The sequence below is a fragment of the Xiphophorus couchianus genome, chromosome 13 (genome assembly GCF_001444195.1).
Source record: "Xiphophorus couchianus chromosome 13, X_couchianus-1.0, whole genome shotgun sequence".
Lineage (NCBI taxonomy): Eukaryota > Metazoa > Chordata > Actinopteri > Cyprinodontiformes > Poeciliidae > Xiphophorus > Xiphophorus couchianus.
In genome coordinates this window covers 21,241,900-21,258,587 of record NC_040240.1, presented here as the reverse complement: position 1 = coordinate 21,258,587, position 16,688 = coordinate 21,241,900, and the positions used below count along the sequence as shown (strand labels likewise).

Below are 16,688 nucleotides of genomic sequence, written 5' to 3'. Positions count from 1 at the left end.
TCAGGAACAGATGGAGAGGTTAGGGCATTGCTCTATTAACTTTTACAGACTTTCCTGTACTGTGTTTTATATGCTGTGATGCTTGGAATAATGAGGTGTCTGGACACATATAGGTTCACTTCTCAACACCACAGCTGTCTTCACTTGCCTTGGGAAACAAATATTTTACTTGGATATTTGAAGCTATTGGCAGTTTGTGCATTGATGGAGGAGAAAACTTTGACCAGATGCTTTTTGTGGTCTTTAACCAGTAAGGTTTTTTACTCACCGGGAACTACCTGGGTAGTTGCTGGCTGGCTACGGACCACTCCCTTCTCCGCCACCAATAAGATGTCGTACAAATGCCCTGCCTCCAGCTGCTGAATATGGGCAGAGTTTTGGCCAGCTTCTATGGTCATTTCCTGAGACCTCCCTGCTCCGTCTTTGGGTGTGATGGTCAAACGGTACCTGTCAATGTCTGCCTGCGACTCCTCCCATTGGACTACTGCTGAAGTGGAGGTGGTCTTAACAACTTGGAGGTTCGTTGGACCAGAGATAGCTGAAGATGTTGAAGGAAAAGATAAAGACACAAGTTATAGTTTCTAACTTGTCAAAATATTGCTGCATGACTAACTGCCATGTAGTACAGCACAATCCACTTAAGAGTTTCATAATTTAACCTTAATATATTCCTAAACTTCTGCAGCCTCACTCTCCCTATTCAGAGTTAGGGAAGCAGAAAGGAATTGCTCAAGCTTTTTCTCTAAATTTCACAATTTGAGATGATCACAATAGGCAATAAGCTAGTAAATAGTTTCTTTCTCACCTTGTATGCTCAAAACTCCATGTTTTGCAGATGGGACATTTGCAAAACATAGGACATTTTGCATTTGCAAAAATTACAGTAAAATGTGTTTTATTTCAAATTCCACTTTGTGACACAATTGCTTTTTTCATTGAGTGGAACTATAAAACAAATGTTGACATCAACCTGAAACATGTCCAAAATATAGTTTTAAAGAATTAAGAAAAAGTTTAAAGTTGGGGGTCACAAAGTGGTTGACATCCTTAATAAATTGCAAACATACAGCAGGAATCTTACCAGTCAAAAATTCAGCTGTGCTCTCAACTCCCCTTCTGCCATTAATCTCTCCAACGATGGTGACGATGTACTCCTGACCGGCTGCCAGGCCCGTTTGAGTGAAGGTGGTCAGGCTTCCATCCACCTGTGCAGTGATATGCTGCTCCTTTTCTTTCTGTACGATAAAGACAAAGAGAGTATGGAGTAAGTAAAAACCACAGATATCCCCTTGTTTGAATCTACCTCTTAGAAGTTTAATGAGCTTAAATTATTGGTGTACTTTACAGTTATTATTATTATTACTAATGAGTTGCTGATCAAGAAGTCAGATTGCACACACTTTGTTGCAAGGATATCTAGAGCTATGCAGGAAACAAAGTTCATATTTCTGGGGTGTTGTTTTGTTTTATTAGGCATGTGTTAATCTTTCCACTTTGATTTAAACAGCCACTTTTTGTTTTGATAATTTTTTTGGAAAGAAAGCCTTATGCTGAGTTGGATAGGGCTTTGCAATGACAATAAATCTAATTTCATCTAATTAAGATTACACTACAATGTTTAAAACAAATCAGAATATGGATGTATTTGCAGGGTCTGGATAAGTTCTTCTTGTGCGTATGAGAGCAGACCACTCCCCATTAAACATGACTGAGCATGAGAGTTTCCTGGAAATCCGTAAGAGATCCATAAAGATTAAGCAGAAAACCGCCTCCGGGAGACCCTGGTGCTTTATTATTATACAGGCAGCATATCTAGGAGCTGCGTAAGACAGGGGAGTATGTAGCAGTGGCGGTTTATCCATGATATCTGATATGTGGAGCTTAAAACATCCATGACTCGCGCTTTTCCTCTTGACTTGAAGTTGGACATTACATCTCAAAACAGTAACACTTTCCATGAATCCAAAGCTGAAATATTAAATAAGCCATTTGCTCTCAGCTGAGTGCAAATGGCTTTCTAATGAATGGATACCAAGCTTTACTCTAAATGGACACCATCTGGTTGTTAGGTTGGCCACTATGCTGGTTGCCCAGATCAGTGTCCTCGTGTCAAAGCAATTCCATTAATTTCCATAATAATGAGGGTGACATCATTTAAATTGAGGCTTCTAATAAAATCAAGACATGCATTAAAACAGAATCAGCCCTGTGGTGTTAAAGTGTTGGCTCAGTCACAGAGAAACTCCATATTAACACTGTAAAATCAAGCTGGCTTTTTCTTTGTTTGAATGCATTTGCATTACTGCGATTCATGCTACTTTGTAAGATATAGTTTGCTCAGTGGTAGAAATATATATATTTTTAATTTAAACTTACCCATGATGTTCTTCTGCTCAAACTGAAAACACTTTTCCCACTTTTGGTATCGTTTTAGGGTCTTTGAAAATAAAAAGGAATCCTGTAAAATTTTCCACTGGTGACCACCAATGGAAACTGGCACCGAGTTAACTATAGTTAAATAAAATTGAATGACCTGCTTCTACTGCAAGATCCATGATCCATTTTTACTAAATTTAGCTTTTTGTGATTCATCCACATAAAACTTTAAATTTAGCCTGTAATTTGATTCAAATTAACTTTATTTTATTCAGAAAACCAAATTGTAACTATTCATTTCCTTTGGCAGTACCTTGTTCCACTGAGGAAGCTGATGTCTGTTCATCACATGAATACATATACACATAGATATTTTTGATTACTTGAAAGGATTGGAAGTTATTATTCATTGGTCATTCCATTCATCTACGCCAAATTAATGGCAAAAATATATACATTTCACCCTAAAAGAACAGGAGTTTCTGAATCGTTCTGCAGCTCCTTACTATTTAACTAGATCTGTCTATGGGTTTGCAACAAAAAACGCATTGTTACTGTAAAGAGGAAACTAGTAAAATTTAAAAACAGCCAACAGTTACAGCTGATACAAATTAAAGGCTCAGAAGGCCTATCTAAAAACACCCTCTGAGAAGATTTTGAAGGGAGAATGTGGTGGTTACACCCAAAAATAAGATGAGATCAGACATGGAAGATGAGACATTTCTCTTTTTTTTAATGTCCAGCTGTTGCACTACATCGAGGAACAACTTCAAAATATCTTCCAGGAAGAAATGATAGTTTAAGAATTTTTTAGATTTTCAAAAGATATGTGAATAAAACAACACTACATTAAATATTCTAAATATAATGCCACACTGTTGTCTGTGTAGAAATGTTTTTCTACATTTATATTGGAAACTTTTAAAGGATATTTATTTCTTGACCCTAAAACATATTGATTTCCAGTCCAGCTTTAACTTTTGAGTGGGTTTTCTCACAATACTGATTCCAGAAATGACAATAAAATGTAATCCTGCTTATTACATTTGATAGAATATACAATTTCTGATTGATTTTAAGGTCATGATACTGCAACGACACTGCCTTAATTTGTAACCAACACAGTAAAGTGTCTATGTTTTTGTGAAAAACTGAACAGATGTTGACAAATGAAAAAGATAAATGTTTTTGTATATATGGGACTTCAATATTTTTGTGATGCATAAAAGATATTAAACTGATTAGTGTCTTCAGTAATGTGATGGGGTTATTTATTTAGCTTAAATCAATGTCTTTTCCAAACCTACTAATTCAATGAGGCTTAGTCTAAAAATGTTCTATAACAAAGCAATTTATGCATCAAAAAGCATTGCAATCCAAATTTTTGTCTAATTCTTAATTGCATTCAAAATTAGACCAGCAAATTTCTTGTGCTGAAAGGTTCTCCAATATTTCAGTCCAGTATTGTGCATGCATTTGGAGGGAGATCAGCTATAGTTCCATGTATTCATATAAATCACAGCGCAAACATGTAACTCTGCAGTCGGAAAGACAGGAGATATTTATGAAATGCAAAAGGGAAAAGAGCCACCTCTTTTAGCTGTTTTTCCACCTGTTGTGTCTGTGGTTGGTGTAAAATTAGGTGTAAACTACTTGCATTGGTTGCTCTTGGCTTGTAAATTCATGAACATAGCGCAATCTGTCACATAAATATATGCAGGTGTGAAGCAGCCACTGCAAGTGAAACATGTGCAACGCATTTGCAGAAAAAGAAGCATATTGCACTGCTCTTTAAGTTCACCAGATTATTTACTCGGAGGAACAAAAGCCCTCTGGGCCTAAGAAGGTCTATATTAATGTTTCTATAATAGTCCCCTCCCCAGGAAAACCTTTGAATAATCAAAAAAAACTATGGAGTGCTGTGGTGACCCAGGGGTAAAGAACAAACATGAGTGGAGGTCTTAGTCCTCGTTGCGGTTGCCACAGGTTCGAGTTCTGGCCTAATGACCTTTCTGATGACCTGTCTGACCAGTCTCATATAAAGGTCTCTAAAGCCAATAAAACCTTAAAAATAAAACAAAAACCGTACTGTGACATCAGTCTGTTGCTGTTTGCATTAAGGCCTGATAAGTAAAATAAAACAAAGGAAGATTCATGCTGTAACCAGGACACAGAAAAGCAGTAAACACAACTTCTCATGTTTCTAAAAGCTAATCTGTTGTTTGTATGAGTCTGCAGAGAGCTTCCAGACTGAAGCAGAATTTTTCCTCAACGTTTATCTGTAAACGCCGACGGGTTGAAGAACGTCGTCTTTCTACTTCTTTCTATCCGTGGGTCCTGTCCTGTGTCACAGCTGTGCCTCGGCTGTGATGTCATCTCTCTGGCAGCCACCTTGTTTTTGACAGTGTTTACATATTTCCATAACAACAAGCATCTCACATCTGCATTATTTATTTATTTTATTTCTCTGGAGCAGTTCATGTAATTCATGACTCTTGTTTTTGACTAAATTGTGCTGGACGTAACCTCTGAGTTCAGAGTTCTTGTCCTCCTGTCTTGAATGATAATTTTAGGATCAACTTAGAGGTGATGAAAGCAAAAGAGGGCAGTCAGTGACTAATAGTTTAAACACTGCTAGACTTAGTCCCAGGGTACTAGAACCTGGCTAATAATGACCACATTTTTATACCATAGAATATACATAAATGACAAAACAGATTTATGTATAACAGCTATGCAAAGTTTGATTCCCAACTTCCAGTCATTTTCTGCATATCATCCCCTTTCCCTCTTTGCCCTTCCTGTCAAGATACTAATGACTAAAGGCCTCTAGGGCCCTCAAAATGTTAAATAAAAATGTAAATAAAAATTTTAAGTTGATAGTCCCTTTATATTACATGTTATTTATGTAGAATAAAATGTCTGTTGATTGGAAATAATTTTAAATCAAAATCTACCCAGCGTATGAATAATTTTAGGCTTAACTATATTTAAAGTTAATAACAGAAGTTTGTATTTGGGTCATCCATCCAACCATCCAGATATTCTATGGTATGTGATTTTTCCAAACCTATTTGGAGTCTTAAAGTCCTCCATAAAGTCACTGCTGGATCGAACACTGGCCTCTTGAAATTAATCACCATACGTGACAATCATTATGACACGGTTTGCATGGGAAAAAAATGTTCAAAAGGAAAAAACATGTGCCTTGTGGTGGTAAAATGTCCAGACTTTGTGCAGTAATCTAAAACAGTGAGTTGCTTCCCTTTCATCTTGGTGACAGTTTTAAATTTAAATATTTTAGAAAATAAGGTTAAGAAGTGTTTTCTTTGTTCAGTTGCCTTTTCCGTTTCAGTCACTTTCAAATGCATGTTGTAATTTTCCTATTCTTTAATGTCCTCTGGAATGGATTCATCACACATGTTTATGAACAAACCATGCTGGACAACAACTAATTGTAAAGTACCTAATACATGAGCTGATCTTTAACTGCTGCATAAAAGAAACGGCATACTATCAAGTATTTTGCCCCTACAAAAGCCAACCTTACTCTATAAAAGAGATTGAGATTGTTTGACAGTTTCAGAAATGTTCACTGCCACACTTATTGTCCTTGGGATTTTAGCTGTCCAGATAATGAAGCCCAAAAAATATCCGGCTGTTCAGGGAAGAACATGTGTGGGAATCTCTGAGAACTTGCTGAATGGAAAACTTCAAAGCGTAAATTTGGGTTTACTGCTGGTGACCGTGAAGTTGAAAAGAGACAGAATCCAAGTCTGGTGTGCAGAGATTATGATCCTCAAAAACAAAAACAACACAAACAAAAGAAAAATCAACTCCTTGGGCCAATATATTTTGCCTGAAAACACAGGAGCGATGCAACTGCAGTGTATGCACTGACCAGCCACTTAACTAGGTACTTGTTGCTGGTACCTGGCCAAACTCCCATTTGCCTTCAGAACTGCATTATTCATGGTAGATATCAAATTCTGGCAAGAAAATATCTCCCAAATCATTTTCCTGTCACCATCAACCTGAAATATTGGAGATGTTTTAGCTGTATCTATAATAGTAATCTCCTCTTTCATCAGATCTCAGGTGTGTTCTGGTGGACTGTGGTGTTTTGGGGCGACTGTTATAATACGGTGAATTCATTTTTATGTAAGAAAAACAGGATTTCCATGACTTGAGCTAAGTTATATGGATTATCTTCCAAGATGTGTTCATAATCCAACACTACTAGAAAGATTATAATATTAAAACAATGATGCTTTGGTAGTTATGTGCAAGACATCCCACAGTGTGAGACATTGTTTTCATGTTTCTTCTGCAAAATGTTGACCCTATTCTGCTTTAAGTTTCAATCTTTTGCATTTCAGAGTTGATGTATACCTGGACTGTAACAAGTGGTTATTTGAGCTACTCCTGTCTTTCTTTCATAGCAAACTAGCATTCCCATTCTCCTCTGACATCAATTTATCGTTTTCATCCACATAAATTCTGCTTCGTGGATACTTTTTTCTGACTCAACCTTTTTCTGTAAAACTGAAATAGAGATAGCCGTGCTATAAAATCTCAGTGGGCCACTAATTTCTGAAATACTCCAATCATTACATGTTGAAAGTCAAAATTACCTCCTAAATATAATGTTTTTGTTGTATGGTTTGAATTAGCAAGTTATATTCACATATTTTGTTTACCAAATATACAATTAACAGCATTTGTCACAATGGTTACATATTTGATCAATTATAGCTAAACAAAGCATGTAGGAATGTTACTGCTCTGGCTATGGGAGCAATACAACGATAACCCTTGAAAGGGAAAAAGAGGAGAGGTCTGTGGTTTGTCTCCTTAGTGAACTTCAGCAACAGATTGAGCTGCTTCCTTCAGAGTCTGTTGCTATGTTTACTTTTATGTTTCCCATTACAACCAGAGCAGCAGATGGTTTGATGCCGTTTAAGCTGCCAGTTTAATCACTAAAGACACTCTTTCAGAATGACGAATCGCAGACAGCTCCTCTGAGTGAAGGGAAATGTCCTAAAATTTGGTTAGCGAAGAATCGCTCAGGAAATGCAACATGTGTGCTGAAGATAAATGAGGTGCTAGTATTTGGAAACAGGTGTTCTGACTGCTGAGCTACTCCTCCTGGAAAAAAGACCAGTCTGTTGTTGGCTTACACAAAAAACCAACATAAGTTTGATTCAGCGACAAAAGACAAAAACAAGACTAGGCTCTCCTCTTTCCATACTAACTCTTCACAGTAAAAACATTCTGCAACTTCTATTGTGAATTCAAAGGTTTTTCTATTATAACCATTATTATTTTCATCTGTCTCAATTTTCAGATTATTTCAGTTTTTTCTTTTCCCTAAAGGACCCTAAAGAGACATCAGACTAAAAAAAATTTAATCTTTGATTCAGCTCTAATCTAATAATTCTGAATTACTTCTCAGAATGATACAAGAATGCTAAATGTAGTGAAAGAAACTGTAATGATATTCAGTGGTATACAGCTTTTAGGTTTTAACTAATTTTTTGTAAGGCATGCTTAGTCAAAGGAATGAGGAGTATGAGACCTGATGGAGTAATTCTGTGAATTTCTTATAAAAATTGAAGGATTATGAACAAAACACACTTTTGGATCATAGACAGACAAAGAGAAATGTAAAAATAGGTTGAGAACTTACCTGGCTGGTAAACGTGATATGATAAGTCTCATACTGAACAGCAGGTTGAGTCCAAATCAAAGTGGCAGAAGAGTCTGTGACGTCCTGAACACCCAGCTGAGACACACCCGCCATGGCTTAAAGAGAAAACAACAATAACTTGTTCAGAGCAGCGGATATTCTTTCCTCTGTAGCTCCAAATAAAAAGGATCCAAAAGTAGGACGTAGCTAAATTAGGTACTCCCATTGATTTAGTTCAGAAATCAATTATTTTGTTTTCTTGTGCCACTTTGCTCATCATAATGTGTCCTATTTAGGGTGCTGGTCATTTAGCCAATTCGCCACTTAGTACTTATCAGAGACTTACCTTATTAAGTCTCTTTCCATCGTACTCTCTATTGGTCAATCAATACCTGTCTTTCCAACATTTCCTACTTTGACATACAGGAAATGAAATAACGTAAGGACTGACTGCCATAGGTGGGATCAGAACAACAATCTACAGGAGTAATGCAAACTAGTCAACAGAAATTATAATTATATTGGATGTGAGCATGTTTTATCATTCTTCGCTATTCTTCACAATAGTGGTCAACCAAGTGAAATGACTAGCACCAGTTGATAGCATTGGCAAAGAATTACTAATTTTACTGGTACAAAATGACAAAGCATGAGGGAGAAGCAAAAATGCAAATAAAAACTGGTGAATAATCAGTTTAACATGGATACTTCCTTTTCTATATTGCTGGTGAAAAACCAAACACTGCAACAAAAAGGAAACATACTAAAGTTTCAGTATCTCTCCTGCTTGCATTATTTGCTATTATTTCAACTTTTAACTTCCTGCTTTCTCTCCATTTTTGTTTAGTCTTCTAGAAGCTACATCTGGTCTGGCGTTCTCTTTAGTTGTGATCCCTCCCTGGAGGGTGGCATCATCTAAATTGCTGCTGCCAACAGCTTAATGTTCCTCTTCTCCATCCTTTAAATGTATACTTTTCTTTAACACAGAAAGCAGTTCTGGGTCCACGATTCTGTTTCTTTTTAATGTGTATTCTCCCTTATACAACCATTAAAGTTATAAAATCAGATATTGCAACTGTAATTGTATTTTAATCATCAAAAAAATTTTATGTTTATGTATTAAGTGAAGAAAATTTTTTCTCAGGACTTGTTTTATAATTGAGTGAAAAGCAGAGTATTGTTTTAAACAGCATTAAAAGGAGAACCAGGAAACATATTCCCTCTGTAAACCGCACACCACCATGGAACAAACTGACCTATGGACATTATTTAGTCCCCTCTAAAAATGTACTTAGGTTCCTATCTTTACCAAGCACGTGTCAGTAAATGTATGTATTTGCATTAATCTTCAACTAAATCCTAAGCCATCTGCTTCTCAGAACATTCAATACAAAACACAGTCAAATCTGATCTGTTTGAAAAGGATACAGTTCAGATGATACAGGGTGGTATTGTCATTAAGAGTCATATCCAGGGTTATGATTTAAAACTCACCAGGGCCTGGTTTTGGATTATGTGGCTGACATTCAGTCTATGTGTTTTAAATAAAACTGGAAATACACAGATACTTTTACCAGGAGTTGGTTGAATCCAAACCCAGAACTGTAAAAAATGAATAATCAGGTGTGCAATAAACATTTCCAGTTATGTGGCTGAGGCAAAAATTATAGACTGTACCCTATCACACTAGACTGATCTACCAGAATAATGGATGAACTAGCAATATTAACTTCATGCCAAAGCTGCAACCTCCTGATGCCAACATTGAGCTGGTAGAACCCCAAATAATTATTGCAACACTCCTGGAGGGAAATATTGGCTAGAAGTGGAAATAAACAATCCTTAATCTCCATACCTATAAATGTAGTGCCATGACCAGGCTTCTTTGCAGAGAGGAGTGCACACATCTCCAAATTGCACATGTAAGTTTACTACTCAGAACGAGGAGTCACAGAGTGCACATCAAATGTAAAATGTATTTGTCAAGCTGAGAAGCCCTGGAGCTGCTGGGCAGCTGATAAAAACTCTGCTTCCTCTTCCACAGCTAGTCGGAAACTTTTGGAGCTGCAGATACTCCCTTACATGGAGAAACGTTTCAGATTGTTAAGAGGCATTCCAGCAGAGACATAATACCAGTAACCTTTTGTTAGAAATCAAGAATGCAGCACCGTCATGCTGGCTATTTATTTTGCTCATATTTCCACAAATTCCTCAGATGTACACACCTACGGAGGCCAGATTCATAATCTGTGAAGAATAACTCCACCCAAAGTCCCACCAGCTGTTTATTGCACCAATTTAGTTCCTTTCACAACTTTAGTACATTCTACAAGTTTAGGATCTCTAAACTGTGGAGTCCCCCATTGATGAATAACTGAACAAAATTATGGCTTACTGAGATAATAATTCACAGACTTGTTTTACTGCAGCAAGGCCCTCTTAAAAAAGAACTGAAAACTCACCACTCACTGAGAGTATGATGTAATATTCCCATAAGCAATTATCCAAATAAAACATGAAGATCACAAAAGCATTTAACAGGAATATGAAAGCAGTTCTTTATCATTCTCCAGTGTCTTCATTACTATAAATATGTGAAGTTCTGGTTAAAAAGCAACCAGATGTACATCTACACTAAGTTTCTGCAGCAGGAAAACAAATGGGAAAACAGAGACATCAATCTATAAGTTGTCTCTTCCTGTTTTGGTAAATATTGAATGAATGAAATGTATAAGTAAATATTTTTGAGTGAACATATGAAATAATTCTGATGTTCTAAAAGGGTTCATTCAAGAATGAATCAATAAAAAGTGTGACATTTTCACAAACTAATAAAATCCAGAATTTCTCTAGTCTAACTTTTTATACTCCTAATGAAAATCCAAAAACGAATGAAAAAAATGTGTGAACTAGGATTTAGTTGTGAGTGGCCCCACTGCTCTCGTTATCCAGTTCCAAAGATTTGGTTAGAAATGCTTCATGTGTTTCCAGAGGGTTGATGGAATTGACTCTCCATGTGATGAAGATGGCTCCATGAAAGAATCTAATGTCTGGAACTGAAATCCTTCCTCAAAAAATGTACAAAATTGATTTGGAACTGTTGAACATCCACTAAATAAAGAAAGAAAAATATATTTATAACTTATCTGTCAGTTGTGTATGTGAACAAGTTTGTCGTCTACAGTTAGAATTGTGTAAAAAAGTGGATGTGATCTAATAAGTCTCTCTATGTCTTTAGGGAAGGTGGTAAAAAACAGAAAGAGCTGCTCACCCGTGGAAACATCCAGGCAAGAACCACTAGTGTTCAATATAGTCCAAAGCAAAAAGAAGGGATTGTTAACTGCAATATTGTCTTATTGAAAGACCCAGTCATTGTCATACAGATGAGGCCCTCCGTCAAACAGGGAAGCCTGATGCAACATCTCCACATAATAAGATGTAGTCACGACCTGGAGCGCTATTGTTTACTTAAGGTGAAGATCTCCAGAACCCTATTCACTGTGCTGCATACAATAAACATCTGAAGCAAGATCTTTTTTTCATGCCAGTGTTATTGGAACCATTCAGGACAGATTACTTATTTTCTTTCTTGTCAGAGAATAAAACTTTTTTGGAGGGAGGACTAAGCCTTGGACATTGCTTGGGATTTTGAAAGGGTTTTTTGATCTTTAAGCCTTTCTTTCACAGATACCACTCTATAGTTATTAGACTACAGTACAATCAGCATAACAAGGGGTCTTAGTTTGGCTAAAAATCTATCTTTCTCTTCATACATTTTAAGCCGCCTTCTGCTCAGCACAAGTAAAACTCTGAGATCCACACTTGAATTTCTCTCAGAAACATTTTTAAAAATTAATAATTTTTAATGCATCTAACCATGGCACCAACTGAGCTTTGTACAAGGATCTTGCTTATGCAGCTCAACAACCATGAAACTTTCAAAGGCAGGAAATTGTTTTTTCTTTGACATCAGGTCATGTAAATGTGAATGTCTGCAGAAAATGAAAGCCATTTATTCTCTGGTTGTGACTTTTATTAGCCCTATAGTCTGACATGTTTTATCATCTAATGAACAGTATGTTGGAATTTAAATGCAGTTTTCAGTAGTTTAGCAACTCCTTATTTAGTATTTTGTTTCCGTTTGTTCTTTTTGCATTTTTACACCATTTATAAATGTTTTTGCCACCTCGTTACTGATTTAAACCAAACCTGTAACTAATCTCTCAAAACGCTCTACTGCATGTTTAGCTAAACTCCATCTACCTGTCTTGTTATTTAGTAAATAGGCTTGTGTATTTACATATTAGTTAGGATTACATTTGAACACTACATTACACTCAAATACCTAAAAATAAGTGTGACAGCCTGGACATTTTTTGTGTAAATGTGAAACTTTATCTTGAACAACTATCAAAGGTCAGTGGATAGTTAGGTCTTAAAATGTAAGCTTTTTCTTCAGTATTCTTTCCCATGTTAATTTTCTTTTATTGAGATCAAAGTATTTTTGCACAAATTCCAACAAATTCCATGAAAAGTTTATGATACCCACTTAGCTTTTCCACCAGAGGACTCTAGATTGTGGGGCATCCCTCCATCAACTCCTGTAAATACTTGCACACATTTGGAAAAGCACATAACACACTGAAACACACTCATGTCTTGTGTCAGACTCGAGCAAACACCCATTACACAGGAGTATGAGGCATTTTTATGGGCAGTGGGTCTTGGTTCTGCTCCACTGTTAATGAAACAGTTCCGTCAGTGGAATGATTGCAGCTTTAACCGGCTCCATGAGAGCTTATGTGCTAACACACCATGGCAACATCCCTTGAAAACAACAGCAAGAAAGTGCAACTGCATTGGATCAAAGTAACCTGGCTGATAATGATACAAATAATTTTATTCTAGAGCAGAAGGAAATAGGAATTTCAAAATCGGAGAATCCCTCTTTTTTACTTGTCATTTCAATGAAAGTACCCTTGAGGAGAAGAAACCTTGGATTACTCCTTGTTTTCTCGCACTAAAACCTACTCTTTAATGTCTTCCGTAAAAAGACATTAAGGAAGACCTATATTATTAAATATAGATTAAGGTGACTCTGACTTACCAATGTTACAGTTTGGCCCAGTCATGCCCTCTCTGCACTGGCTGCAGTCCGGTCCAATAAATCCTCGCCGGCAAACACAATGTCCTTTGATGCATCGCCCTTTGTTGCTGCAGTTATTGGGACAACCTCTAATAGAACAGTCCGGTCCGGTGAACGGGACATCACAAACACATTTCCCATTCACGCATCTTCCATGGTTGTTGCAGTTGTTGGGGCAACCTTTTTCAGAGCAGTCTTCACCAATGAATCCCTCATTACAAACACATTGTCCATCGATGCAGCGCCCCCTGTTTTTGCAGTTCTCAGGGCAAGCGTACTCAGAACAATCATCGCCAGAGAAGCCGCTCTCACAGACACATCGGCCATCAACACATGTTCCACGATTGCTGCAGTTATCGGGGCAGGTTTTTTCAGAGCAGTCTTCACCTGTGAAACCATTGTCACAAACACACTGTCCATTAATGCAGCGCCCCCTGTTGTTGCAGTTTCCCGGACAGGTGGTCTCAGTACAGTCAGTACCGGTGAAGCCGTTGTCACAGACACATTTTCCATCTACACATCTCCCACGGTCGTTACAGTCATTAGGGCATGCTCTTTCCTGGCAGTCCTTGCCAGTGAAACCATCATCACAAACACATTTGCCATCGACACAGCGCCCCCTGTTGTTGCAGTTTCCAGGACAGGCGACCTTGGAGCAGTCAGGACCAGTGGAGCCGATGTCACAAACGCATTTACCATCGACACAGCGCCCCCTGTTGTTGCAGTTTCCTGGACAGGCGACCTCAGAGCAGTCAGGACCAGTGGAGCCGGAGTCACAAACACATTTGCCATCGACACAGCGCCCCCTGTTGTTGCAGTTTCCAGGACAGGCGACCTCAGAGCAGTCAGGACCAGTGGAGCCGGAGTCACAAACACATTTGCCATCGACACAGCGCCCCCTGTTGTTGCAGTTTCCAGGACAGGCGACCTCAGAGCAGTCAGGACCAGTGGAGCCGGAGTCACAAACACATTTGCCATCGACACAGCGCCCCCTGTTGTTGCAGTTTCCAGGACAGGCGACCTCAGAGCAGTCAGGACCAGTGGAGCCGGAGTCACAAACACATTTGCCATCGACACAGCGCCCCCTGTTGTTGCAGTTTCCAGGACAGGCGACCTCAGAGCAGTCAGGACCAGTGGAGCCGGAGTCACAAACACATTTGCCATCGACACAGCGCCCCCTGTTGTTGCAGTTTCCAGGACAGGCGACCTCAGAGCAGTCAGGACCAGTGGAGCCGGAGTCACAAACACATTTGCCATCGACACAGCGCCCCCTGTTGTTGCAGTTTCCAGGACAGCCCCTTTTGGAACAATCTGGACCTGTGAATCCAGTGTTACACACGCACTGGCCATTAACGCAGCGTCCTCTTCTGTTGCAGTTTTTAGGACAAGATTCTTCAGAACAACTTGGACCTGTGGAACCAGAGTTGCATACACACTTGCCGTTCACACACTTCCCACGATTGCTGCAGTTGTCTGGGCAGGCTTTTTGGGAGCAGTCGGGACCAGAGAAACCAGGGTCACACACACACTGTCCATTCACGCACCTCCCGCGGCCTTTACAGTTCCCGGGACAGCTGGACTCGCTGCAGTCCGGCCCGCTGTAGCCTGGAAAGCAGACGCACTTGCCATCCACACAGCGACCTTGATCACTGCACTCATTGGGACATTCCTCCTTTTCTGGTTTTATGGAGCAGCCAGCACCTAAAGAAAATAGATAGACCCAGACAAAGGTTTCTGTTAGATTTGTTGAATAAAGTTGAACAAATGCCAAATATATAAATATGTACAGTATATGTACAAATGTATTTATATATCATTTTATGTCCTGTATAGCCTACAAGTGTGCTATACACTACAAGACTGGGATTCAGTAAACTGGGAGATATCCACTCCAATAATGGCCATAAAATGTAATTTAGCTGACTTGATATGCTAGTTGATTTAACAGCTGACATATCAAGTTAACATGATATGTCGACTTATCATTTTAAACGTCCTGTTTAACAGATCCTGTTAAACGTCTTGGCCTTTGGAGATAGGCAATGACTCCCTCCCAAACCTCTCCAGACAAGCAGTGTAGACAATAGGTGGATGTATTAATGCCCTCGTTTGAATTTTTTCTTCTTAATGATGTTGTAGCAGTAGTTGATTTTATTTAATAGACAGAAATAAGGGCAGCAAGAGAAGTGGAAGATGTGCAGTAAATGACCTGGTATGGTAATAAAACCTGCAATAAGGATCCTGGCTTCTCTATATGATTCACTTTCTCTCCCACTGACCACAGGATGCCCCTTATGAAATTTGTTCAGTTTTTTGTCGTTTTAAAATATTCAAACAAAGCAAGAAATGATGGATGAACTTTAAAGCATTAGCATTTTTTTATTAAATCAAGGTTACCAATAATTGGGGAGGGTATTATAAGTAAGTGATTATATTTAACTTATTTAGATTCAGTTCGGATGAAAATGAGTTGGAGTCTTGCATGAGTTACATGAAACATTCTGTTGTGCATTAAGAATTTTTCTTGGGGGAGGAGGTATAATTTTCTACAATTAAGCTGCATAGGACCGAATTGTTTTGTGTGATGAGGCCTTTGTGTGTGTGTACTTGTAAATACTACATATAGAGGACTACTTTCATAATATTCACCAAGAAAGTCATTTGTAGAAAGTGAATACCTTTCCTGCTTCTCAATTTTTTGCTAGCCTACTAGGCTTTACTAGTTAGATTTAAAGGTACAGTGTGAATTTAGTTTTGGTTAAAGTTAGGTTTAGAAATAGACTAGTAATGGTAAGGGGAAATTACTACAATGAATGGAAGTCTATGCAAAGTCCTCGGTTTGCACAGAAGTACAAGGATGATGTGTGTGTGTGTGTGTGGAGGGGGGGGGGGGGGGGGTGCGTGCGGGTGTGCAGTAGGGTGTGTGTGTATCTGCTGTTGAAACTATGAGTGGAGGAACTCCATTGGTGTGAGAAGAGACTGAGATCACAGTGGGCAAAGAACTGAGGGGTAACACACATATACACACACACACAGCAGCAACAGATCAAGTTGTGTTTCCATAACCTCACAGTACATTTACTTAAATCCTTTCCTGAAGGCTAACTAAAATGTAAACTACAACATAATTAAAATTTTTCCTTCTAAGACAAAATCAAGCAAAGTGGATAATAAACTGAACTGTATTAGCTCATCGCTTGATTTCTGGCAGTTTATCATGTTCTTAGTCAAATTCTTCAGCAGGCATTTGGCTATAAATTAAACTATAGTTTTAAAAGGCCAACTTTATCTTCTCGATGACAAATATTCTACAAAAAGAACAAAAAAAACATTTTTGATCAGTCATCATCACTGTGTTTTTATATCTAGATGACAAAATTATCTACAATACTAGATTACCAAGTAAGGGTTATTAATTTCAGACTTATTTTTGGTAACTTTAACATTTGACTTAAGTATTTTAAAAATGGCAGAAGG

The 16,688-nt window shown here is 38.1% G+C and overlaps 1 protein-coding gene across 3 annotated transcripts in view; it reads right to left on the bottom strand.

Annotated features, from left to right (window-relative positions):
• LOC114156090 (tenascin-X-like) overlaps positions 1–16,688 on the bottom strand; it is a 58,003-nt gene that overhangs the window by 10,536 nt on the left and 30,779 nt on the right. For all 3 annotated transcript variants that reach the window (XM_028036303.1, XM_028036302.1, XM_028036304.1), the window contains exons 5-8: positions 13,173–14,912; positions 8,066–8,181; positions 1,082–1,235; positions 269–538 (exon numbers count right to left, since the gene is read on the bottom strand). In XM_028036303.1, coding sequence (XP_027892104.1) covers positions 269–538; positions 1,082–1,235; positions 8,066–8,181; positions 13,173–14,912 — 2,280 coding nt within the window. The remainder of the gene's footprint in view (positions 1–268; positions 539–1,081; positions 1,236–8,065; positions 8,182–13,172; positions 14,913–16,688) is intronic.